Consider the following 27,271-nt stretch of genomic DNA (forward strand, 5'->3'; position numbering starts at 1 on the left):
TAACCCTGCGGGTCAGCGACGGCGGCCGGGAGGCGGAAGTGGAAGTTGTTGTGGCGCTGAGGGCTGCGCGAGGAGCTGCTGGTGCTGCTGCTGCTGCTGCTGAGGCGGCGGCAGTGGCGCTGAGGTGGTGGCGGCGCTGCTCACACCGGGCCGCTCGGCCTGTCGGCTCGCGTCCCAGCCTCTCCTGAGCCCGCCGGGGCCCGCGCCGGCCAGCGCCTGCCCTATGAGTGTGTCACTGGTTGTTATCCGACTGGAGCTCGCAGAACACTCGCCTGTCCCCGCCGGCTTCGGCTTCAGCGCCGCGGGTAAGTCCTGCGGCCTCGCCGCCTTCCCTGTTCTCGCGCCTGGGCCCCGGGGGGAGCTGGTCCTCCTAAAGTACGGGCTCCGGGAAAGGCCGCAGCGAGAGCTGTTTCTTCGGGAAGAAGCAAAGGGGGCCGGTTCCCTCTCATTCCGTCCTTCCTGAGGAGGCCTTCCCAGGTGTCGACGCTGGGACGCCCTTCCCGGTCCCTCCCTCTCGGTGCCTTCCCACGGGCACTCTTGTTTATACCTGGCGCGTCGCCTCCGCCCTGGGTTACAGTCGAGTTTTGTAGGTTGTTTTCCTCTTGGCTTTGTGAAGGCAGGGACTGGATTTCAGCCACGATGAGGGTCCTTGGTTTAATTAAATCGTTCCTCTTTGAAATTATATTCATTCAGGCTCCTTGTAACAATAGCGATAATTTATAACTCACATTTGTACATTTCCTATATCCCAGTACTGTACTTGTGCGTCTTATCTTTAATTAACAACTCTATTAGGTTACATGGGTAGATGCCCCTTTTTATATACAAAGTGGGAAACTGAAGCCAGGTGATTGAATGACTTGCCCACGATTATCTGTAAGTGGTGAAACGGGGGTTCTAATTCAGAGAGCTGGACTTGAAGAGTCTGAGCTGTTCCTTACCAGCCACACAACCTCCTTAGGAGGGAAATGCAGCTATGACTGTTCCTTGGACCTCCAACGATTACCTGACAACATTCCCTCAAGAAATACTTGTTGAATGCTACTGTCTGCCGGAGCTTTAGTTGTGTGCAGGATCAGAATCCCTGCTTTATTGGCCCCAGCAGTTCATTGGGGAAGACAGATGAGTTACAAAATAAAGGTAGAATTAAAAGTGTGGTCAGTGCTGTGAAGGTAAGAAAGAAACAGTATGGAGAACTATTATAAGAGGATGTGTTTGGTTTGGGGAGGGAGACTAGAGCAGGTATGGATGGTGTTATGGTAAATTTTCCCGAGTATGTGAATTTTAGAGCTGCAAATTAAAGATTGAATACGATTTAATGAGTTATGATGGACATTTTCCAAAGGCCAAAAGTGATCTCTGAGTCTAAAAGTCAACAAAGTCCTCATTAGCCACATACACACTTCTACGTGGGTCAGTCATTGATTCATTTGGTCATTCAGTAAATCTTTAAAAAGCTTCCAGTGTGTGCTAGGCACTGTGGTGTAAGTGGTGGGCAAAATAGGCCTTATCCCTGCCCTGATAGAACTTATATTAAGGGTATTTCAGTTGAGTCTCCAAATTCCTTTTCCATTTTTGTGTTTCATTGATTTAAGACAGTGATTGCCGATTTTCAGAATACAATTCATGGCATGAGGTTAACATAGGTGGTTTAAGGAGACTACCCCTAACGGTTTTTGAAAGTTTTACTTGTTAATGATAATGACTTGATACCTTCGTTTGGGCTCAATACACAGTTGTACTTTACCAGGTATTACAAAAAAGTTGGTTCATCTGGGTATAATCACCCTCAAACCTTTAAGCTCTTACTCTCATTGGTTTGCTTTAAAGTGAATCGTTTCACTAGAACAGTTCTGCATTTCTGAATTTATGGCACTGGGTGTTTACTGACTGTCTGCTTGGTACTGCAGGAGCCCCAGAGGTGAGGGAGATGGGCACTGCAAAGGCATCTTAATATCTTCAGGGAAGGAAGCAGAGAGAAAAAGGAAACCAATTGGTGGGTACATCGAGAGTGGAGAGGAGCCTGTTTTATTATCAGGTATTAATCATTCATGTGTTCTTTAGCTGGGGAAATGTCTGATGAGGAGATCAAAAAGAAGACACTAGCTTCAGCTGTAGCCTGTTTAGAAGGGAAGTCACCAGGGGAGAAAGCAGCAATCATACATCAGCATCTTGGCCGTCGAGAAATGACAGATATGATCATTGAGACCATGAAGTCCAACCCAGGTATCCTTTCTAAAACCCTACACCCTCTTTTGTAATGTAAGCCCCTGGTTGCCTGTTTTACATGTTAGTGAGCCCATGATTTTGACCTCTAGCATGCTTCTATCTTTCACTGACTATGTGCCGCCTTACATGAGATTGTCAAACCACGTTTCAGCTTCTCCAAATATTTCTCCTAAATTAATCCTAACAAGCTGGGTTGACAACTCTATTCAGTGAGGAGAGCTACTTACCACCTAGGTCAGTGGCAAATCATGCATAAATCCAGATAAGCATGTGTGTGTCTCTCCCTGCCTGCTCTGCCAGCTCACTCCAACCAGCGGAGTGGATGTCTACCACATCTCCAGCATGGAGGTGCTTAGAACTGGTAGGTTTGATTTGCAAACTTAACAGCCTTGAATGTTTGTCCCACTTAGGAGTGCGTGATGGAAGACACCTGCTTTTATTGTCTTCCTGACAAATGTAAGAGCCATCCTTGAGTTTCTGAGGCTATTAATGAAACTTTTATGGGGCAAAGAGCACTTTTTTGTTGAGATGCCCCAAACACTGTTCTGTGAATATAGTCCTTTTTTTATTTTTATTTTATTGGGGATTATTGGGGGACAGTGTTTCTCCAGGGCCCATCAGCTCCAAGTCGTTGTCCTTCAATCTAGTTGTGGAGGGCATAGCTCAGCTCCAAGTCCAGTTGCCGTTTTCAATTTCAGTTGCAGGGGGCACAGCCCACCATCCCATGCGGGAATTGAACTGACAACCTTGTTGTTGAGAGCCCGTGCTCTAACCAACTGAACCATCCAGCAGCCCCCATGTTAATATAGTTCTTAATGTAACACATTATAATTTCTCTGTCAAAATTTATTCTTCTGACTCAAAATTTTAGTCTGATTAGAATCCTTCAGCATATTTCCTATCAGTTTATCATCTGCTAATTTTTGATTTGTGAAAGATGAGCTGAAAGCTACCATGGAAGAAGGAAAGTCTTCAGAAGCATCCCCCACTGCACAGAGAAGTAAAGATCAAAGTAAAGAAAGCATAAACGCTGCTCCTGATTCTCCGTCCAAACAGCTTCCAGATCAGATTTCATTCTTCAGTGGAAATCCATCAGTTGAAATAGTTCATGGCATTATGCATCTATACAAGACAAAGTAAGAAAAACCTTTTTCCTTTTGAGCTGGTCTGTTTTTTGTCTTAGGGCAGAGAAAAACCTCTTGCCCTGAAGGGAAGTGAATATTTTAAGCTTCAAAAAGATAGTACTTTCGTATATTGTGTGTTATTCTTAGATGTTGGCATTTGGTTACTCTTGTAGATTGGGTCAAAGCTTCTCCTCATAAGAGAAATGTGTAGATACACTTCCTAGGAAAAGTATTCCCTGAGAAGATAGGCATGCAAGATGATTAGAAAGTTGTAAAGAAGGAAGATAGAAAAGAAAAATTATAAATAATCCGTATATCCCTGTAGTTTCATATCCCCACCAAATTTTTATGAAAGCTGCTAAGAAGTCAATTGATGGATTGCAGTTTCACACCTCTTTTTACCCTTTTCTGTGGTCCAAACAAAGCTTGCTGGAGGCCAAAGGAAAGGAAGCATTTGACAAGATAACCTATAAGTTGGGCCATCAGCTCCTGGGCTGCTTGGTAGCTGATCTCTCTAAAGGCTGTTCTTGTCCTAACTTATTTGCTAAGTTCCCACTGGGAAACAGCGAATACTCAGGTAGCCATTTTGGATCACAGCTGTTGAAGTGAGTGTGCAGCATTTCAAAAACAAATTGCAGTTGTGGGAGGGTTTTCTTTCCCCCCTGTGCCAGCTATTCCAACCCAGCAACACGTTCTGTAATCTTCAGAGTCACATCCTCATGGTTCAGAATTCTCTTTCTCATATTTAGAGCTCTTTTCTCTTTTAGACCCTTTGAGAGAAGGCCATAGAGTTGTGCTTCTAAGTTATGTAATGAGAGATTATTATTATTATAAAAAGCTAATGAGAATTAAACACAAATTGCGTATTTGCCTAATGCAGATTTATGAGTATAATCATAACAAGCCTTTAACTGAAGATTAAAAATGTCAGTGGTGGGTGTAATACAGAACATTTCGAAGCTTACTTTAACCTCCATTGCAGACATGTTTAAGGGATTCTACAATTACCCGTGTGTATTTGCTGTTAAAATAATAAGCTGTTTAAGTTGATTTGTAAAGTATTACAAGTTTTATTTTTTCCTATTTTCTTGGACATAAAAGTTGTCTAAATAGTGTTGTCTGAACTAACTACCTCATCTATTCAAGACAGTCTAATTGTTGTCTTATTAGTAAGATGACCTCCTTAAAAGAAGATGTGAGGCGCAGTGCCATGCTGTGTATTCTCACAGTCCCTGCTACAATGACCAGTCATGACCTTATGAAGTTTGTCGCCCCATTTAATGAAGTAATTGAACAAATGAAAATCATCAGAGACTCTACTCCAAATCAATATATGGTGCTGATAAAGTTTAGTGCACAGGTAAAAGTTAAGATATTAAAAAGCTCTTTGCCACAGAAACTTTGTTTTTTGAAACTGTATGATTCTAGCTGTGTGTGATTTTGCAACATTTTGCATTTACGATTCTTGGTAATGAGTATCTTCTAGGGTTATTGTAATTATTGTAATTTTAGAAATACTTCTAAATTTATTAACAGAAAATTCTAATTCATACCCATACTTTTTAAGCTATGAAATCTAGGGTTGTGTTTGTTTGTTCGTTTGTTCATCTAGTAGTAATTACTCCAGTAGAGCAGTAGTTCCCAAACGTTTTTAAGTTGGCACTAAATTATTATTTACCATTATAACACTATGCCCCTGCTGCTTTCATTCTCTTTTTAAAAGATATTCTTTGGCACATTTTAGAAAATGAGGTCCTTTTTTTAAAAAATTTTGTGACATTTCTTGAAGTATTAAAGATGTTTTAGAATTCTGATTGGAAATCACTGCAATAGAGAGACAAACACTGAAAGAATGGTGTTATTTTCAGTTTTTAAAAGTACTTGTATATTATAACAGATAGTTTTTGATATAAGGTATTGCCTTCCACTCCATTTTACTTGTTGCATTAGGAAACATTTTCTGTCTTAGTTCTAAAGATGTGAGAAAGATATTCTTTTGGTTTTACATGTTCCTTCTTACGAGTGCATATTTCTATACGGATATAAAAGTGAAGTAGGCTTTAGATATTCAGGTTATTGAAGAATTCCCTTAGTTGTAGGTTTCATTCAATTTGTTTTTTTAATAGCCTGTTGTATTTGTCCATTCCTTAGGTTTTGAAATAAGCTACTTCTTTGTTGTAAGTGACTTCTTTCTCACCTCATTGATAAACAGCCTTCCTGCATTTACCCCAGATAAATAGTTCCAACTTGCAGATTGACAAAAATGGGTGCCTGTAGGATCATTTGCCATTGCCTCTGACTGGTCATTGAGGTTTGTGGGTGAAAGGGACACACGGCCCACTTACCATTTCCTCCTTCCTCATTATGGGAATCCAGAGGTGACAACAGTAGCAGCCATTTTTAGGCCATGGGAAGGAAATTAAGAGAAGAGTTGGATTTTATGTGTACCTGTTCTGTGGCCCATAGAAAGAGAACTCTTAGTGTGGAGCTTTGTATACAAGAGGGTGTTACCTTTAGCCTTTCGAAGCACCCACCATTAAAGGAGACATTTAAAACATATGTTTCAACTATCCTGCAGACTTAGACTTCACAAGTCGACATTGAGAACAGAAAAGCACTTAAAACAACTGCTTTAACTAACTGTCAAGAGACCTCCCAAGGTCACTGAAGAGCTTTGCCAACAATGAGCAAGTGGCACCTCACACCTCTTACATTTGTTTGCACAGGGGACCATAAGGATAGTGATGGTAACGGGCTGCATTTACTGACTGTTCTGTGCCAGTCACTGCTGAGCGTGCAGCACCTCACTTAATCCTCACTGTAACCCTATGGGATAGTCGAGTACTGTTGTGATCCTTGTTTTACAAATGAGGAAACGGACTGCAGAGAGAGGCTGGTGACTAGTCCAGGGCTACACAGCTAGAAATAAGTAACTGAGCTGGGACTGAGCCCTCACTTCTAACGCCTGGGGCGTACCCCTCTTCCAGTAGGAGTGGCATGAAAGTGTGGGGAAGGGAAAATAGTCACTGTCTGCAAGAAATTGTGTCGTGGAAATAGTTATAGCTTCTACTTTAAAATTAAGGGTGATCAGCAAGTAACAGGAAGAGTCACAGCAACATATTGGGAAAAAAATGTTTGAGAATATATTAGACCCGTTAAATAATCTGAAGCCTAATAAACCTGAAAACTTCTCTAGAGCAAGTGCTTTGTAATGTGCAGATAATACCGTGGAAATTTTCTCTTACTGTTAATGGATTTTCTTTGTACATCTGCACTGTCCATCTCTGTCTTGTGACCAAGTGCAGGTTGCTCAAGTTGACAGTTGTTTTCTGAGACTTTCAAACTGCTTGCTGCATGCTCTTCCCCACAGGGAAGAACCCATGGTAGCATGGGTTGTATTTATTGTTGATGCTGGATCTTAGGGTCCGAGGCATATCCTACCAGGGACTTTCTAAGGCCTAAAAACACCCTCTTAGTATAAGACTTGACATTAAGTTAATATTAGACTCTAAAGAGAATAATAGACTCAGTAGCCACCCACTGCTGAACACTTACTAAATGGCAGCCTGACTCCATAGCCTGGGCAGCTAACTATATTATTGCTTTCTTTTTCCCAGCAGAGAATTTTGATTAAGAACTAATAGGCCTTCTCTCTATCTCATAATTTCTTGAATTTCTTTTAGCCTCAGCTTTATGCTGGCAGTGTGCTTACACACTTACACTGTGACCTTTAGGAAACAGTCTTCGGTTAAGGAATTTGTCATTCATCAGGACACAGGAAGGTAGGAGGGGGTTCAATTTTGGAGTTCTTGGGGACAAACAGGACAGATCACCTCTCAACAGAGTGTGTTGGCTCATTTTCACTTGCATGCTTAGGGCAGCCTAGGAGACCCATCTTTTGAGAAGTAAAACTAAGTTCTCAACACTGCAGTCGATGAGCATGACAGTAAAGCCTTGATTATAATGGATGTTTCTTTTTCTTGAGTTTATCCTGAGAAGAGAACAATAAGAACAAGCACTAGGGAGAAAAAAATAAAAAGCTGGGTTTCTCTAAATTTTGAGCTCCATACCATGCAATCATTTTAGGTGAAAGAGTTGTTCCTTGGTTTTTTGCCCTTAGCCTCAGGCTTTTTTGTGCATTTGGCGAGGTGAGGTAGGAAGCGTGTGTGTTTTGTTCCCTACTCTCGTCCTGGTGCAGAGCGCAGAGCCTGGCATATGCTGGGTACTCAGTAAAGACTTAAACAAGTGAAGCTACATTTCCAATACCAAGATGTTAAAGGAGAAATCAGCGTGTTTAAAACGTACATGTCTTTGGTCTAAACAACTCCCCCAAGAAAGGAATAATTTATGTGGTATTGAGTAGACTTTATCCACACACCCAATGTCACAAACCTGGCCCCTTCCTCCGAGGAGGCAGTCGCTTAGTGAGCGTGTACAGAGCTGGAGGTCTGACGAGGCTCTGCCTTTGCTCCCTCCGCTGGAGCAGCTGCAGCAGCTCCTGGTGGTGCTTCAGGCCCCGAAGAGCCAACCTGTGGCCCTCACTTCCAGGCAGTCGCCTCCTTCAGGACATGGATCCATTTGCTCAGTGTGACACTTACTCATCGATAAGCATTTCAAGAAAAAGCCATTGCTTGTCAAGACTGGGGGCAGCCGTGTTAGGTTGCCTCTGCTTAGTGTGAAGGAGAGGTATTATCTAAGCAGTAGCTTTTAACATTTTGAAGTTAAAATGCCTTGTACCCAATACATAGGCTGTTTGCTGGAAGGAAGCGCCTCTCCCCCTCCCCAATGTAACTATGTTCAGAACTGGTCATCCTTCTTCAGCTGTTTAGCTCGTTTGGTCATTTAAGAAAGCGTAAATAATCAAGAATCCATGCTTGAATTACGTCATCGGAGTGAAATTAAAAGCTGCTGAAAAGCTTACAAGCTTTGGCTGTAAGATTCAGGACCCTGTGAAGGTAGACAGGATTATTTTTGCCTGGTACAGACTTGAATCTCTTCCTGGAGGTTGGCGGTGTGGCATTTCCTTTTGCAGAACACCCTCCCTCCCCGCAAGCAGCTTGTCTACCTTGGTAGGGCCAAAGCACAACTTCCTATGCTTGCGCTAGTAGCTACGTGGCAGTGGAATCCAGAAAAGCCTTGGCTTCCCAGCTGCCTCTAAAAATTGCTGAGTTTAAAAACTGAAGTCACCTCTTTATTACTTTCTACTAAGGATAGACTAGAAGGTTTGATTTACTTGTGTCCATGTTCACAAATGCGCATGTGCCTTTGCAGCTTTTCCTAAAAGGGATTGTTTCTGATTCATCTATTTTTGGTTCCAATACTAATGAGACTTAATATTTTACAAGCTGGTTCATCTTGATCTTGGCCAAGAGTTTTGCTTTTGGTATTACACACTAGTTTGTTTAAACTCTTCTAATGGGATCCTTAGCTATCTGGTATGGTACTCCATACCAGTACCACTGGTGCTTTATTTTTTCTAACATAGATGCTGCCTGTTTGGTTTTTTAATTATTTCCCAAGAATCGTCAGTTATGATTTGGTTCCAAGCTTTCCAAAAATAAGTGTTTACTTTCAGCTGCTGTGAAAGTGCTGACTAGAGGTACGGAAAGTACTGATACCAAGGGAAATGTTGACCATTACTGGTTGAATATTAAAATTGAACTAGCTGTCAGCTTATTGCACTTCAGTAGCTTCTGCTCATTCAAGTAAAACTATCTTGCAGAGTTCGATTAGCCTATGAACCTGCTTCCTGTTTCGAGATGTTACTTTTGGTGGTTGCTTTCTCTCCTAATTATAAATTTTAAAAGCTGATGAAGAGAATAATTGCTGCTATGCATCTTGAATATAGAGCATGTTTTCAGGATCTCTCAATTTTTTCTTTCCCCCCATTGGTATACCTAGGCCGATGCAGATAGTTTTTACGTGGCATGCAATGGCCGCCAGTTCAACTCAATAGAAGATGATGTTTGCCAGCTGGTCTATGTGGAAAGGGCTGAAGTACTGAAATCTGAAGATGTAAGTGTGAATAATTCTTGTATTTGATATAAATATATTAGAATAGTATAAAGTTGAATGTTAAGGTATCTGTGGAAATGTCCAGCGTAGGCCAGTCTACAGAAAGATTGGTGGTTGCCAGAGGTGTGGGGAACAGAGGAATGGAGAATAACTGCTAATGAATACGAGGTTTCTTTCTGGGGTGATAGAAATGTTCCAGAATTAGATAGTGGGGATGGTTGCTCAAACTTGTGACTATATTAAAAAAACACCGAATTGTATACTTTAAAATGGTGCCTTTTATCTTAAGTTTTTTTAGATTGTCCAAAACCATAAAATAAATAAAAAAAGGATATCTATAGTATTGAAATTGAGTGTTCATCTATTCTAGATAGATAAAACATCATTTGGAGCCTAAAAGAAGTGTTTTTGTTTTAAATTTCAGCCCTTAATCTTAATTTTTTATTCTGTTTTGCTAGCAGTTTGTAATTGCTCTGATCTGCCATCCTCCCTGGTAACCTTTCCTCCAATAGGTACTCACTTGAATCATTTTGTAAAGTAGCAGATTCAACTGTATTATATTTTTAAGATGTCTTTTCTTTTAAAATAGACCTAAATCAGCTTGTTGGAAATAAGTTCTGATTAGATTGTTCTATCATTAGATGAGGTAAAATAAAAATTGATAAGTGATAAAATCAGGCTTCCTTTCTGCCAGGTTCTGGGCAAGGCCTCAATTTTAGAGAGTCTTTTCTCTGAATGAACTCAGCGTCTTGAGAGATTTCCTGTAAATATCTACTCTTCATGGACCATAGATTAACGTGATTTTTCTCAGCCTGTCCGCCTGTGTGTGCCTCCCCACCTTTGCCTCATTAATTCCTGCTCGTCTTACAGCTGGTGGGGCTCAGATAGAAAATTAGTGTCCTGGGGTGCCATTCTTGACCACCTAAACCATATGTCCCCTATGTCACACCCTGTTATAGCTTCCTGTTTTTTGCTTTTCTTTCATAGCACTTAAGACTATTGGTATACTTTTTTTTAAACTTGATTTTTGTCTCTCTACTAGATTTTAAGCTCTCTGAGGGCAGGGGCTGACTTTGTTTTTTGGGACTTACTGAATCTGTTTTTGCTCACCATTGTTCCACAGATAGAACAGGGTCTGACACACATAGCAGGGACTTAATAAGTATGTGTTAAATGAATAAGTAAATAACAGCATTGTTGTCGATACTATTATCACTTAGTATAATGTGTTAAGTTTCAGTTTACTCTGTGGAAAAATTATTCAGATCCATTCCTATTCTGTTGCTTTTATTCATTTGTGTTCTGTTATAGTCACAGACCTTTAGAGTAAGAGCTCAGAGTCTGGTAACATTTTAGATCCTCTGTTAAAGTTTCAGCAGCAGTCTTTCTTCCTATAACGTCAGCTCCGTGAGGACAGGGGTCTTTGTTTTGTTCACCTCCATGTCCCCAGTACCTGGGAATATAGGAGGTACTCTATCAGTATTTGTTGAATGAATGAAAATCTTACCAATTTAAATTATTCGCACAGAGCAATAGTGTTGAAAACATACTGCCAGGAGGCAAAAAGCCACAGGAAAACTATTGTTTTTTTTTAAAATGAGAACCAGTGGGTGAAGAGTGAGGCTTACGTGAGGTGTTTCCCTGTAGGGCGCCAGTCTCCCCGTGATGGACCTGACCGAGCTCCCCAAGTGCACGGTGTGTCTGGAGCGCATGGATGAGTCTGTGAATGGCATCCTCACCACGTTATGTAACCACAGCTTCCACAGCCAGTGTCTGCAACGCTGGGACGACACGACGTGAGTGCAGGAACTCGTATCCCACCCTATCAAAGCCCACGATTACCCAGAATTCAAAAGATCCACCACCAAAAATGAACCATTCCAAGTATTTGACTGTCTAAACCTGGGCTCCACAATAGTAATGAGGTCACATGGAAGGGCCTTCCATTTTTCTTTACTTCCTTCAGTTTACATGGGAATCAGCATTCTCAGACCAAGTCCTTTAGTATGCTGATTTTGAATCCTTGTAGAATTTCCCAAAGCAGTGTGAGTTATTGTTTTCCTTCCAAGAGCCAGAGAAGGAGAACAACAACAAAAAAGCCTTAGCTTTGAAGCTCTCATACGAAAATGAAATCTAGGTCTAAAATTGTATTTATCACCTGCACTGATGTCTGTCATTTACTTTCTTTCGCTTTCTTATCCACTGGATTGTAGCAATCTAACGTTTTAGATTTATCACATTGTTGATAATATTGATGGCTCAATAATCAATAGTAATAGCATTCACTAAATGTGAGGCACATACACACCTACAGTGTCCTGTTTCCCAGGGCAACAGAGGCCTTATTTGTAGGGCGGCATTGGGCACATAAAGAACTGAGGTGTAAGTAACCTGTACCTTTTTTTTTCAATTGAGGTTTGTTGCTCCCTTTGCAAACTGCGCAGTGGGTGGGACTTAGCTAGAAAGGTAAATCAGACGCTGGCTTCGTGGGTTTCCCAGTACAGAGAGGAAGATGCAGAATCAAATAATCATACAAATAAATGTGAAGTCACAGCCATAACAGGTGTTAGAAAGGAGCAGTATGCAGTGTTGTGACTGCAGAACTAGGGCCCTGACGCAGCCAGGGCTGTCTGAGAAGTGGTATCTCAAGGAGGATGAGTAGGAGTTAGCCACGTGAAGGGACCAGAGAGAGGGCAGTGGGGGGGCGGGGGGCGTATGTGGGAAGGGGAAGATCACATGCAAAGCCCAGAAGTTAGCTGTGAGAGTCCACAGGGATCTCGTCTCCATCCCCAAGTGACCACAAGAGTGGTAGCTTTCACACAGCGGGGGCCTTGTCTAGCTTGCTCATTGCTGTACCCCTCATACCTAGCAGGTGACCTGGTACATAGTAGGAACTCAAATATTCTTGAGCAGATAATAAACCCTGGGTTTTCCATAGCTTATTTAGCTGCAAAAGAATCTTTTCTATGGAGTCCTCAGTCAGTTGCGTGGCATCATTGGGGAAGAATTGGCTAGGTTTAAATTTGCCGTGAATAAAACCACACTGAGATGTGTGCATTCCATAAAGTGTTTTTCTGTATCTTGTGTCCATCTGCCACACCGTATAAGTTCTGGACACCTTTTTGTTCACCACCACCCCAGTTTTACTTTCAGTACAGGTTAAGCGTCATACTTGTAGAACCATAGTGTTTTAAAGTGGGAAGTTTCTTCAATAACCATCTTGTACAACCTCCTCATTTTATAGAGGTGAAAGTTAGCATATTGGAAGTGCCGTGGCCAGAGAAGGCCAGAACTGGAACTGGAATTCAGGATGGGGTGTGAGGCCTGGCAGCTGCCCCCACTAAACATGCAGGTCCTTCAGCAAGTAGGTTTTAAGCCTCAGTATATGCATAGTACAGGCCTGGGTGCTGATGGGAGAGAATCGGACACAGATCCTCCTCAGGGAAGTTCAGGCTGCTAAGGGACTATACTCATATACATAAACACACACGATTCTGGGTAGAGATTGGAGGATGTAGAGATGGCTTCCCCACCAGGGTGGTCAGGGAGGGCTGCGTGGAGGAAGTAGCATTGGTACCAGGTCTCGAAGGGTGGTTTTTTGACACATGGAGATGACAGGGAAGGATATTCTAGGAGGGTTTCCTCAAATATCTCCTCAGGAATTATTTTTGGAGGGGAAGGCAGGAAAATTTAATAAACTTAATTATTTTTTTAATAGATGAGATGGTATATCATAGAGTGCTAGTGGTATAGTGCAGATAGTTTATTTTTGTAAGTTTTTCCCTTTTTATTCTCAGGATCATACATTTCAGAAAGATCATTCTGTCACAATGTAGAAAATTACATTTCAGAATTAATTTGTTTTCTTATCCAACCACTACTGTAGCCACCAAGCAGACCAAAGTGGTGACAGAGCTAGTTTTTACCTCTGACAAGATGTCTGCTGCTTACCAGCTGCCATTTTGTTATTTCTTCAAGTTTGTCTTCTGTCTTTTCTTGATAATAAAGAAACAGACAGACTAGATCCTTTAGCTTTCTCTTTGGAAACACAGATTCCTTATCTGTGACAAGAACCAAGTGTTATTCCTGCTAATTTCCTTTTCTTGGTTTTATTTACTTAGTTGGGTAACAAACTGATACTCATTGCATTGTGAGCATTCTTTCTGTTTGGCACCAATTCAGTTAGGCTCAACTATAACTCACTTTCTACTCATCTGACACAAATATTCATGACTGGTACTTAGTTATTTTGTCTTGAGTATAACAGAAAAGGGTTAATGAATTGTTTTTCAATGCCCCCCTGTTTTTTCATCTTTATTAAGGTATAATTGACAGTCAGAAATTGTATATATTTAAGGTGTATGACTTGATGACCCAACATATGTATACACTGAAATATTCACCACAACCAAGCCAGTCAACATATCTGCCACTTCATACCTTTGCCGTTTCCCTTTTTGTCTTCCTTTTTTTACTGGTGGTGAGAACACCCAAGTTCTACCTTGTTAGCAAATTTCAAGTACACAGTATAATATTGTCAACTGTAGTCACATTGATATACACCAGCTTTGCAGAACTTACTCATCTTGCGTAACTGAAATATTGTACCCCCGTTTTCCCTCCCCCCGGCCACTGGTAACCACCTTTCTACTCTGTGTATCTATGAATTTGGCTTCAGTGCCATTTTTATTGGCTTTTTATAAATCGAAATTTGAGTACTCACAGTGCAGTGGTATCTTCTTCCATATGATGCTCATTGTATGGGAAAATGTCACGTGTTTCAGGAATTATAGTAACATTTTTTTTTTTTTAAATAATTTGGTGAAATTTACTACAGATTTTAGCGCCAACTCTTAGGAGCAACCTTGAGCAGACAGGGTACATTTTAAATGACTTAAACCTTTGGGAAGTGGGGACAAGGTAGAGTGTTTAGAGTAAAAATACTTTACATGGATAACCAGACATGAAACAAAATTAATAACTTGTCTCAAGTCCCTAATCCTAACCTATAAATATTTAGTTCTTTGATTATGTAAGCTTTAGATAAGGAGTGGGCAAAGGTAATGAGATTGCTCCCTTTTCTTCTGCTTTATCAGGATTTTATATTTTTTCCTTTTGTTTGAGAATAGCTCGAAAGTGTCTTTTGAATGATATTTTTAGTTATGATAAAAGAACATAAGAGTGAGGATTTAAAATTCAGCTTTTGATTTTTGGGTTGTGTAACAGCTGTCTTTTTTATTTAATCTGTACCATTATCTTTTGGTGTCCTGGATAGGTGTCCCGTTTGCCGATACTGTCAAACTCCAGAGCCAGTAGAAGAAAATAAGTGTTTTGAATGTGGTGTTCAGGAAGTAAGTAACGGGTAGCGGGAAAGAATAATGAACACAACTTTAACTGTCTGGGTTTTTCTTCTGCCTTGCATGGCTTAAATTCTTGTAAATGCTTTTTCAAGACTGATGTTTTTTTCTTTTTGTCTAGGGTCAGTCAAGAAATATAACTACAAAGATTATTTGACTCCTAAACAAAATACTTCATGTTTTTATTCTTTGTTCTTTGAAAAAGCCCTGTCTTTTATTGATAAATGAGAAATTTTTTCTTGCTACGTATTTATATAGTGCTCCATAAAAATCGGAGCTAGAAAATGATTGACCCATAAAAGCATCCTTGCTTGTTGGGTTTTAAACACATTTATTCAAAACTCCTGTAGAAACAACTCTAAATTTTATTCTGTGTCAGCCCCCTTCCCACTCTCAGTGGGGCAGATCATGTATTTTTTTATATAACTAATTAAGATCAAACCTTCTTCTTGGCAGAACCTTTGGATTTGTTTAATATGCGGCCACATAGGATGTGGACGATATGTAAGTCGACACGCTTATAAGCACTTTGAGGAAACCCAGCACACCTATGCCATGCAGCTCACCAACCATCGGGTCTGGGACTATGCTGGAGGTGAACCCCACTCGCATTCTCTAATTTGGTGCATTCTGTATGAACACCTCTCCTTCAGAACCTTGCTACTTTCTCTCCCAGCTTGACATCTGCCTGATACTTGTGGCAAACTCGAGCCCTATAGGGCACTACGTCCTGTGAATGGCCTGAATTGCATGCTATAAAGAGAGTTAATACTTCCACTCTTGCCCTCTCATTCTTTTTTCAAATTCAAATGATTTAGCCCACTGTTAAAGAAATATCGCAATTTAGATCTGGAAAAACAAAAATTTGGTCAAAGTTAAAAGCTCATGAAGATGCTTTTCATTCTGAGAGAAATGTGCCTTGGTTGACTCATTCTTTTCTTTAGATAATTATGTCCATCGACTGGTTGCAAGTAAAACAGATGGAAAAATAGTACAGTATGAATGTGAGGGTGATACTTGCCAGGAAGAGAAAATAGATGCCTTACAATTAGAGGTAAGATAACATTATTAGTAATTATGAAATACCTATTTCTACTGCTTTTTACTATTCTAACTTGAAAGGTGGTTTGGGCTTTTAATATTGCCATTTACTCTGCATGTCAGCTTTTTTTAAAGTTCTATTATTGCTGTGAAGGATTATGAAAATATTTTTATTTTGTCTGACTTTCTTTGAAAATCTAAATTTCACGGTACCTTACTATTTTTTATTTTTTAATTTTTAAATTTCCCCATTCTTCTTCTGCCTCCCCCCCACTCCAGTTCAAGCTGTTGTTTCTCAGTCTAGTTGTGTAGGACACAGCTCCCTGGCCCACGCTGGTATTATGAGCCTTGCGCTCCCCCCTGGCTGAGGCAGTTGGCTGTCAGTCGGCCTCTCACAGCAGCTCTCGCTGTCTGCCGGCGACTTCAGCGTTAGGAGCACGGCGCCCCAACCACCTGAACCACCGGGCCGGCTGTCCCCTGTGCCTTACGGTATTTTCAAAGTGATGTTTCTCATTGTCCCAAGCTCTAGTATTAAGACTGCCCTTTGTAAGCTGCTATAAAACTGGAAGTTAATAACCTTCCTGTAGGCATTTCAGTAGCAGTTGGAGACTGAGCAGACTTGGTCAGAAAGAGGAAACCCGTCTAGCATCTTTCTGTGCCCAAGAAGCTTTTCTGTATATATTAGGCTGGCGTTTTATGAATTAGAGGCTTACATATTCAAATGTATACTCAAAGTATATATGTGCTGAATTTGACGCTTAGATACATAAAGCCATTGTTAAGGTATTCATATATTTGAAGAAACAATAAAATGAGCACAAGCTGGTTTTCTCTATAGCAGTAAATCGCATCTACTATAAAATCAATGTAGTATCAATTTTATGTTAACAAAGGAGAAGTTTAATATGAGTCCTGTTTCACATAAATTTCAAAATGATTGTTTTGAAAACATACCTTAACCTTGAGAGGGTAGGGATATTTGAAAACTTGCTCATGTTTAGACTTTTAATGTCTGATAGATTCGGTAGAAGGGCCTAAAATAAGGCTGATGTTACCATTAATAAATTGTATTGTTATGACAAAAGTTCAAACCTTTTACGTTTTTAGAATAAGTAACCATTCCACAATAACTGTAAGTATGTCAGTGAATATTTACTGAGGGCTGCTGTCTGTCAGCCACTTTTCCTGGTGGTGGGAATACAGCATCAAACTGCCTGTCCTCATGAAAATTGCATTCTAGTGACATATCCATTCTCCCAGTTGTCCTTTCTCTTTGTTGCACCTTCAGTCTCTTCTCTAGCCTACAAACATGTTTCAGTTTCGTCTAGTCTCCTAGAATAGTCTAAAATGCAGATGTGATCTTTCCATTCCTTGGCCCACATTTCTCAATATAATACCCCAGAGCTTTCCATAGACCCCCATCTCTCCAAACCCTAGACCCCAGCCACTGGTGTTACTATTTCATCTCTGAAGAGACTTAAACATCCACAGCTCACATCTAGGTCTAGTAGTTCTCTGGAATCAGATCTCTGTCTGTCTCCTCCTCCTGGCTGTCAAGAGCCCTCTCAAATCTCACTTTCTTTCAGAAGTCCTACTGTCAGAAGCCGCCTATCCTTTCCCTGTAGTTACACAGCGCTATTCATTCATGTCGTCAGGCAGCAAACATTTCTTGACATCTAGCATGTTCCAGGCACTGGGGGTACAGAAATAAAGATGTAACCCTCACTTTCAAAGAGTTCACAGCCCAGTCAGGGGGACAGGCAGGTAAACCACTGATTAAATGCTGGTGTTACAAGTACTATTAATGACAGGCAGAGTGCTAAAGGAGCTGAGAGGGGGCGTAACCCAAGGCTGGGAGGCACACGGACAGTCTCCTGGTGCGTTGGGGCGGGGGGGCGTAGGGGAAGAATGAGCTGGTTTGAGTTACACTTTAATTTTAAAACTGTGTGGTTCTTCTTAAAGTCAGCTAAAGAGAAACATACGTGTGTTTTTTTCACGTACATTTGTCTGTTTGTCCCTGACTAGATTAACCCAGAGTACAGGAGTGTGATTGTGGTGTAGTGAGTATAGAGTGGAACCAAGGTTCAATGTATATTCTGATGGTTACTCTTACTTCATAGGTCATTAAAAGTCAGGTTTTAATTGAATTTCAGAGACTTACAACAGTGACTTATATTTTGGTGTTTATTCTCTATGTTTCTAGTATTCATATTTACTAACAAGCCAGCTGGAATCTCAGCGAATCTACTGGGAAAACAAGATAGTTCGAATAGAGAAGGACACAGCAGAAGAAGTAAGTTTCTGGCTTAGTGACTGCTGAAATGGCACATGGCGTCGGGGAGGGAAAAGGCAGAGCACAGGGAAAACGGAACCTTAGAATCTTCCTTCTTAGTCTGATAATACAGATAGAGAACTGTTCTGCCTCTAAAAAGAAACCTTTGTTATACGTATGTCAGTTGTGTCTCATAAAGCCGGAGTTGGGGGATAGAAAAAAGAAAACAAGAATTTGGAATCAAATGGCTCACCCCTGTAATCTAACTCAAGATCATGATTCCAGAGAGAAGTGGTAAACCCCTGAGTTGTCATTATATTAGAGACTGAGCCTGTGAAGGCAGTATCAGGGAACAGGAAATTCTAGACCACAATGAGAATAAAATTAGTCAAAAAGAGGAAAAGGAGGAGACAAAAATACTCTATTGCAAATGCAATCAACTAAGTATAATTTAAGAAGGAGGGGAAGCAGACATGTATTCTCACCTAGGATTACTAAATCAAGAATATTAAAATCATATTGTATGCTGAGCTCTATACTGTACAAAGGAAGAAATAAAATACCTGGTATGTACCCTAAAAAAAAGAAAGGAAAAAAGAATCCTTGGATTTAAAGGCTTTAGTATTTTGGGGTTGGGGCGTTGTTTGTTTGTTAGTTAACTTCAATCAGGTTTTCCAGTGCCTTGTGCAGTTCTATTAAAAAAAATGTACATGACGGTTGTAATTTGAGTCAGCCAGTTGATTTGTCAACTTGGGAACAGCTGCTTTGGGGAGCCGAGCATGGGCCTCTGAGGCAACAAGATGTTACTTCGAAGTTGATGGAAACAAAATTGAGCAGCTGGAGCTTCAGTGGTCACCACGGTGTCTTATTGGTCTAGGGTAGTGGTTTTCAGATTGTAACGAAATAATCCCTTAAACAAGATGCCATTCTGTACTCCAGTGGGTAAAAGAGAAAAGTGGGGTGATTTGGGTGGAGACCCAGGTGGAGGGTTCAGAACTCCACCTGCTTGGTTTTCCCTTTGTTTTCAGCATTTACAAAGAATCCTGAGGGTCCAACAAAAGGATTTTGGAAACCAATGAACACTTGAGGGTTAATATTTAACTAGGATTCTGAGAACCATTTTCTGGACCTACGAACAGTGTTCATAATTCCTTGATTCCTTTAGTACTAAATAAAAGCTTCTAAATTTTTTAAATGATTATTTTAATCACTTTATGAATCCCCACCAGTGACTGGGCCTTCCGGTACGGACTGCAGAGCTGGGCCTGGGGCTCACCTTCGAGTAGCTGGGATTATCCTGGAGCTTAGCAGGCAGGGCCAAACTCTCACTTTATGCCAGGCCCGTGGGCCCAGCTTCTGAGCATGCCTACAGATGAGGAGAAATCAGGTTTTTAAAGGCTTAACATCAGCTTTAAAATGATCTTTAGTTAAAAGTTCTTGATGAGGGGGTAGCCGGTTAGCTCAGTTGGTTAGAGCGTGGTGCTAATACTGTGTTTCCCTGAAAATAAGACCTAGCCGGACCAAGAGCTCTAATGCATCTTTTGGAGCAAAAATTAATATAAGACCCGGTCTTATTTTAATATAAGATAAGACCAGGTCTTACATTAATTTTTGCTCCAAAAGATGCATTAGAGCTGATGATATGGCAAGGTCTTGTTTGCGGGGAAACACGGTAACACCACGGTTGCTAGTTTGATCCCCACATGGGCCACAGTGAGCTGTGCGCCCTCCTTAAAATAAAAATAATAAAAAATTTATTATTATTATATAAACTTAAAAGTACATACATTTAAAAAAAAAGAAGTTCATGATGAAATTCTTACAAGAACTTTCCAAGCAATGGAAGTGCCTTTCAGAGGTGCTCAAGGTGACTTGACATACTAGTTCTGAATTGGGGTTGATTGGAGTACATGGGGGAAGGACGTGTCCTGAAGCACTCAGGACAGAGAGCATGGGTCATGGCCACCTGATGTCAAGTGACGGACTCCCGAGGTGGGGCACTGGCAACCCGAGCAGCCTCACTAATGGGTTTTTCTATGGACTATACCAGCGTGACCACCTAAAGTGCTTCGTGCAGACCCTTGACAGCTAAGCTCAGGATTCTCCGTGCCTTTTAAGATTCTTTAGGATTAACTGCATTCTCTAACACATACCCATGAAAAGCCAAGAGCCAGAGAAGCTGAAAACTATGAAACTTGTGTTTATGTTTAGGTAGGGGTAAGATGAAGGCAAGGGCCACCCTAAATAAAAACTCCCAGGGCTTGAAAAAGATGTTTTGTTTTCTAATAACAAAGGTTGCTTGTCCATAAGTTATTGGATGATGCGAGCCTTTTGTTCCTGCCACTGTCCTCCGTTGGACCAGTCCTCTGTGTGTTGGCACCTCCAGCGGTAGAGCACATGCAAGGAGGAACAGTAATGCACCATGGGTTTCACTGACAGATTCCTGTTCATGGGCCTCCTATAAAGTTAGCGTGTGGTTGGGGGTGAGGGTTGAAATTAATTGTGTGCTTCAATGATACTATTCCTGTCTCCCAATGCCTTAGGTAGTACAGTTATTATAGAATGTCTGTTCTAGAAAATGAAGCTCATGCCCACTTAAAGGTTCTTAGTTTTAATAGGGCCAGGTATGGAGAACATAGAGTAGGCCGTCAGGACAGGTGACTTGCCCTCAACATACCTCTTTTCTCTTTGGACCTCTAGATCTATGTGTATCCTTTTTTTTTTTTTCTAGCTGTGGACTGGGAAATGAGTTTGGTGGATCACAACTGGCATTTTTATTAAAAAGAATATGATAGGTGTAAAATACCTAAGTTTGTCACATTTACAAGGTGTGATCAAACAATACAGTGAATGTTTAAATTTTTAAAAATTTGTTACAGTAAAAGACACATTGCCAGTAACGCTCCTCAGAATACTCCCCCTCACTTCTAACACACTTATCCCATCATTGTTGCCACTTTCTGAAACAGTTCTGGAAGTCCTCTTTCGTGAGTGTCTTTAGTAGCGCTATTATAGCTGCCCCGATGTCCTGAATCATTTTGACTTTGGGGAAGAGCCAGAAGTCGCATGGTGCCAGATCCGGTGAATATAGTGGATGAAGACACACCATAATGTTTTTATTTGACGAATACCAGAAATTGCCATATACCAGAAGTGATGGAGATAGAAAATTTTATAAAAAAGAACCAGTCAGAAGTGAAAAATACAATAACTGAAATGACGAATACACCAGAAGGATTCAACAAATTAGATGAACCAGAAGAGCAAGTCAACAATTTGGAAAACACAGTAACCAGAAACACCCCATCAGAGCAGCAAAGGCAAAAAGAATCCAAAAAATGCGGATAGTTTAAGGGGCCTCTGGGACAACATCAAGAGTGCCAACATTTGCATCATAGCAGTACCAGAAGAAGAGAGAGAGCAAGGAATTGAAAACATATAAAGAAATAACTAAAGAAAAGCTTCCCTCACCAGGTGAAGCAAATAGACATACAAGCCTAGGAAGTGCAGAGTCCCAAACAAGATGAACCCAAAGAGGCCCACACCAAGACATATCATAATTAAAATGCCAATGAAAGAATCTTAAAAGCATCAGGAGAAAGGTATTTACCTAGGTACAAGGGAGCTCCCATACGACTGTCAGCTGATTTCTCAACAGAAACTTTGCAGGCCAGTAGGGATGGGCACGAAATACTCAAAATAATGAAAAGCAACAACCTACCACCAAGGTTAACCAACAAAGCTATCATTTAGAATCAAAGGACAGATAAAGAGCTTCCCAGATAAGAAAAAGCTAAGAGTTCATCACCACCAAACTGGTATTACAAGAAATGTTAAAGGGACTTCTTTAAAAAGAAAAAAAAATCAAAAATATGAATAATATTTGTAAAATACATAGCAGGTGTCTGGGCCATAGGATTTAAATTCTCAGCCACTTTCAGTTACTATTGCTATTGCCTCATGGTTCCCCCAGCCTCACTACTTCTTCCCACCTCATCTCCCCATGTCCTTAGAGTAGGAGACTTGAGACATTTGCCAAGTCTGCAGATCTTCACACCGGAGTGAATCCGGTGTCTGCCTAGCTAGACTTCAGCAGACTCTTGGCTAGGGTTGCTGCTGTCTGACACATAATACAGCAGGATTTGTCAATTCTCTTAGTTTCTAAGACAGTGTAATATGAATTAGTTCCATATATAGATTGCCTTTATAAATAAATTCAATAAAACAAGAACTGATAATGTTTCATATGACTTCATGAGAAAATTAACAGTGAATTTGGGAGGGGACCTGAAACAGAATCAGCCATCACACGTTTCTTGGATTAGATTCGTTTCTTGGATTATTTGGATAATTTTCAGAATGTAATCTCAGGAGGAGAAAAAACAATGGTGAGGTGTAAGAGTGGGAGGCCCTTGCTCTACTGCCTGAAACTGTCTTTGCTTTCGAGCAGTTTCACTTCACATTCAGCAGCTTCATCGTGGTATAGAGAAATAGTAAGAAAAAAAAGATTTCTCAATTTATTTAATTCCCGTTATAGGAGTTTTTTAAAATGATTGTCTCCCCTTTTCTAAGTTTGGGTTGTCAAAGTTATATACATGCAATTGAAAAAAAAAAAAAGGCAAAGTTAGCCCTAAAGACCATACAACTTTGTTTTTGTAAAATGAAACATCTCTGTTTGCTCTTTCAGATTAACAACATGAAGACCAAATTTAAAGAAACAATTGAGAAATGTGATAACCTGGAGCACAGACTAAATGATCTCCTAAAAGAAAAGCAGTCTGTGGAAAGAAAGTAGGTATAATTGGTCTATTCTTTAACTGAGAAATTTGATTGTAATAGGCTCCATAAAAAGATAATTTCCTTCATTCCTATGAAACACTTATTTTCAAGTATGTGTATCACCAGGTTTTCAGGGATTTCCCTATATATGGAGCAAGCTTACTGTGACTTCCTGTTTGTTAAAAAACTCCGTGTTTCATGCCATACGGAATGCATTGTCCTTTCCTGGTATCTGTGTGCTTATGGTATGCACAAATATCTTCCACTTTTGCCTGCAGTTTCCTTGTGCCCGGAGCCTGTAGCTTCTCGGAGCTGTGGTGGCTAAGAACTGTCAGTTAGGAAAGAGACTGTATCTAAGCTGGAGATGGCATGTGTTTTGGTCTTGGACATGAATTAAAGGTCAAAATATGGAGCAAAAAATTCAGGAACAGCATAGCAAGAATATACTGTACTACTATTATTTGGGAAGATAGTTGCTACTGGTTGAAATTGCTTTTCTGGCTTAAGTTATATGCACAAAAATAACTGGATTTTTACCTCTAGACAAATGGATAAAAAATTTAAGAGGGATAATTGTTCTTTAAAAGCTTTTTTTAATAGATCTTTTATTTTGGAGTAAATTTAGATTTACAGAAGTTGCCAAGATAGTAACAAAGAGTTCCCATATATACTTCACTCATTTTGCCCACTATCAAAAGTTGGATTTGTTTTTAAATAGTTTTTTTGTGTGGGTGGTAAAAATCTATATAATAAAATTTGCCATTTTACCATTTTTAAGTGTGCAGTTCAGTGGCATTAAGTACATTCACACTGTTGTAGAACTATTGCCATCTGTTTCCTAAATTTTGCATCACCCCACATAGAAACTCTTCACCAAAGGTGTTTTTTAGCTGTTGTAAAAACAATACTACAACATTAATAGAAATAAAAATGAGAAATTCTCCTATACTGTCAGCACCCTAACAAATTGAACTGTATTAAAGAATTAAAAAGTTAAAACTGGAAGTTTCCTCTCATGCCCTAGGTCCCGCTCTCTAGAGGCTACCGTTATTCATGGTACCAGTGAATATTTACTCTCCCAGGTCTTTGCTGTATCTGTATAAACATCTCATGTACGTTCTTTTTTTTTTTCCCTGCAAAATTTGAATAATGTCAGGTGTTCTATTTAGTAAAATACTCTGTTTTAGAGATTTTTTTCATGCTGGCACACCTAGCCCTAACTTGATCTTTGCAATGGCTGCGTGGTATTCCACTGGGTAGCAGGCTCATAGTAATTTTAACTAGTCTCTGTTGATGGACATTTAAGTTGTCTCACATCTTACACTACTGTAAACAATGTTGCGATGAGCGTCTTTCTCCATGTGTTGTTCAGGGCCGTCCTGAGTATATCTATTTTATAGGGTAAGTTCCTAGAAGTACAATAGCTGTGTTAAAGGGCATGTGAAATTTTGACTTTCTACTTATTGCCAAGTTGACTTGCAGAGAGTTTGTACCAGTTCACACTCCAGTGCCAGTGTGTGGGAATGCCTCTTTTCTCCCGTGTGAGATCTTTGGCATTCTGATACATAAAAATGGTGTTTAAATTTGTGATTCTTTACTTATGAGTAAGATCAGGCGTCAAGAATAAGGAATCCCTATTTTTGAGATCCCTTCTCCAGCAAGTGCAGTAAGGTCAGATCGCTTGACTCTCCGAGAATGTCACTTTTCCGTCACTTCTCTATCGTAGTTATCATCTCTAAGCCACCTGTGTAACCCCTGCCTGCAAAACAGAGAAGCAGTAGAAGTTTTACCGTGAATCACAGAATAATTTCTGCTGTGGAAAAATGTCTGTGCTTAAAAAAAAAAATTATCTTGAAGCCACACTTGGGTTAACTATAGCAAAATTCTTGCTTTGTGTAGTTGTTGCAATGACAGCAAACCAGTCGCCCTGGCTATGGAGGGAGGAGTCTGCCCTGAACGGATTCTGAGGTGATGGCCCCCTGTTCATCTCAGAGCAGAAAGGGGACTGTGTCAGCAAATGAAAAACATGCTTTTTGTCTTCCTTTGTTTTGCAAAAGGTGCACTCAGCTAAACACAAAAGTAGCCAAACTCTCCACAGAGCTCAAAGAGGAGCAGGAAATGAACAAATGTTTGCGAGCCAATCAGGTCCTCCTGCAGAACAAGCTGAAGGAGGAGGAGAGGATTTTGAAGGAGACCTGTGACCAGAAGGATCTGCAGATCACCGAGATCCAGGAGCAGCTACGTGATGTCATGTTCTACCTAGAGACGCAGCAGAAGATCAACCACCTGCCTGCTGAGACCCGGCAGGAGATACAGGAGGGACAGATCAACATTGCCATGGCCTCCGCCTCCAGCACCCCCTCTTCGGGGGGCAGTGGGAAGCTGCCCTCCAGGAAGGGCCGCAGCAAGAGGGGCAAGTGACCTTCAGAGACACTGAAGGTGTCTTGAGACTTTTCCCTGGTGCAAGGGGGCGCTGGGGCCTTCGGTTAAATGTGAGGCTGGGCCCTAAGTAAGTATAAGTGCGGATCAAGCTGCAATCGTTTGGGTCTTTCATTTGCTAGTGTGTGGTTTGATGAATGTACAGGGTGCTGCCTAGGGGAGCTGATGGAAATGGGCAGCGTTTTAAAAGGTGGCTGCTTTTTTCAACTGTAACAGTTCACTAACCTCAGACATTCTAATGACCATTTTGCCTTCCGACTTGATAGATGCCCCCAAATCTGTGTATTTTTCCATTGTATTTATTGAGTTGGTGTGTTTGACATTCAGTTCTGGGGTCGGTAGGTAAAGTTACCCAGTACGAAAGCATCGAAGCTCCCTGAGGTCATAGCAGCTGCCTTAGAGAGAGGTTCGCATTGGCTCCTGAGGATTTCTGACAACTCCCAGCATTGGTCTCCTATCGTTGTCGTCCCTCCCTGCCTCTGGGAATAGAAGCGCTGATTAAATGTTATATGAAAAGAGGCTGGGCCTATAAACCAGGCACTGGCTTGTCTCCGGCAGCCATATCTTCTTGCTCTAGGGCTAGCCAGGAAAAACAAACAACCCGCAACAGACGGAGTAGACACAGTGTAGGAAAAATGGTGGTGTTTCCACTTTGTTTATTTTTGATGACTCTCCACCTCACTCTGAACCTCGAATATGGAGGAGGCTTCATGGTGGCTCCAAGACTCAGATCTCAGAGTGGGTTTCCTAGCATCTTGCAGGAATAAGCAGGCAGTTTTATCTTCCATCTGAAAATGTAGAGTGAAGCCTCTGACTAGCGGATTGTGTATTTTGCTGGGATCAGTATTTTCTGAATGTTTACAGATGATTGCGCTGCATGTTCAGGTTGCGGCTAGAGGGAGCTTGGGCAGATTTTCAATTACTCTTTCAAGATATAACCAAAGGCTGTTTCCGAATCCGAAAATTAGAATTTTAACAGAGCCTCCTTTAAAACAGTCATTTAATGCTTGTTGTGAGCCAACAGAGGGGCTGTGTACTTTCTGTAGAAACATAAACGTCAAATAATTCATAATGTGCAGTAACTGAGCAAAATTAAAAGTACGAGCCTTTGGAATTTAGCTTCCAAAAGAGGGAGCTGAATCGGTTAACAAGACACACTGTTAAATGGTGAGTTTGTTTTCTGCTTCATAATTAGCCAAAGTTCAAGTTACCACGTTTCAGAATTGTTTTTTAACCTATGGTTAGACCTCATCCCCTTTGACCTAAATGTCTTACAAGTTACCTGTTAGCACACCAGCTGTGTTGCTAATCACCATCCATGGTTGTGGGATGTGCTGCAGCATTTCCCAAAGAACCTTACCTGTAATTTTGCAAAATGAATGTACTCAAACATTCTCAGTTTTCACTTAGGGCAGACCAACTCTATAAGTCACCCTTGGACTTACATACACAGATATCGTAGAGCAAGAGTGGGAATGTAAAGCGTAACCTAATTCTCTTTCCTATAGAGATTCTATTTTATTTAAAATCTATTTTTACACTAGTTAGAATCCTGCTTTTTTGGCCAAGTACTTGTCTTGCATGTCTGACCTTGCAGAAGCTGGGGTGGATTGCAGCATACTAATGAAGAGAATTAGAAGTAGTTCACAAAGCTTGCTGGCTCCTCATTTCTCTGTGATCACCTCCATCAAGCAGCCCTACCACCAGCCGGGAGAGTACAGATTTTCAGTAGAGGTGGGATAAATGTTCTGAAAGGCTGTGCCCAGAGGAATGAGCAAATAGGCAAATGTTTCCAAACTACTTGAAGGTTTTTTTTAAATGTTGCAGAAAAATAAAAATCTTACCAAGATATATAAAAAAATGTTTTAAAAAATGGTTAAAAAGTCAGTTTGAATTTGACAAAATTACATAAGATAGAAGCTATTGGTGTTTTCTTCAGGATGGAAGTGAACCACTTAACATCCATACTACCTTGAACAATGAAATTGCATTAAAGTAACCAAACGTTGAAATGA

At 40.7% G+C, this 27,271-nt stretch overlaps 1 protein-coding gene across 2 annotated transcripts; it reads left to right on the top strand.

Moving 5' to 3' along the window:
* Window positions 1-42: 42 nt before the first annotated feature.
* BRAP (BRCA1 associated protein) lies at window positions 43-27,271 on the top strand. Of its 2 annotated transcripts, XM_074321054.2 has the most exons (13): window positions 49-305; window positions 1,911-1,996; window positions 2,065-2,226; window positions 3,167-3,365; window positions 4,524-4,713; window positions 9,255-9,368; window positions 11,016-11,164; window positions 14,644-14,719; window positions 15,182-15,320; window positions 15,670-15,779; window positions 17,970-18,059; window positions 22,726-22,829; window positions 24,875-27,271. In XM_074321054.2, exons 3-13 carry the CDS (start codon window positions 2,073-2,075, stop codon window positions 25,236-25,238), a joined length of 1,689 nt encoding a protein of 562 aa, XP_074177155.1. In that variant the 5' UTR covers window positions 49-305; window positions 1,911-1,996; window positions 2,065-2,072; the 3' UTR covers window positions 25,239-27,271. The 2 variants fall into 2 exon arrangements, with proteins under 2 accessions (XP_019589438.1, XP_074177155.1); XM_019733879.3 differs by lacking the exon at window positions 1,911-1,996 and having other exon boundaries at window positions 43-305.

The sequence above is a fragment of the Rhinolophus sinicus genome, chromosome 9, assembly GCF_057876585.1.
Source record: "Rhinolophus sinicus isolate RSI-liver-muscle chromosome 9, RSI-T2T, whole genome shotgun sequence".
Classification (NCBI taxonomy): Eukaryota; Metazoa; Chordata; class Mammalia; order Chiroptera; family Rhinolophidae; genus Rhinolophus; species Rhinolophus sinicus.

What these genes read in the sequence shown, in the direction of transcription:
- BRAP (XM_019733879.3), top strand. Translation starts at nt 224, where the DNA reads ATGAGTGTGTCACTGGTTGTTATCCGACTGGAGCTCGCAGAACACTCG. An exon ending in CAACGCTGGGACGACACGAC is followed by an intron (nt 11,165 to 14,643) that starts GTGAGTGCAGGA and finishes TGTCCTGGATAG; the next exon opens with GTGTCCCGTTTGCCGATACT. An exon ending in AAGCAGTCTGTGGAAAGAAA is followed by an intron (nt 22,830 to 24,874) that starts GTAGGTATAATT and finishes GTTTTGCAAAAG; the next exon opens with GTGCACTCAGCTAAACACAA.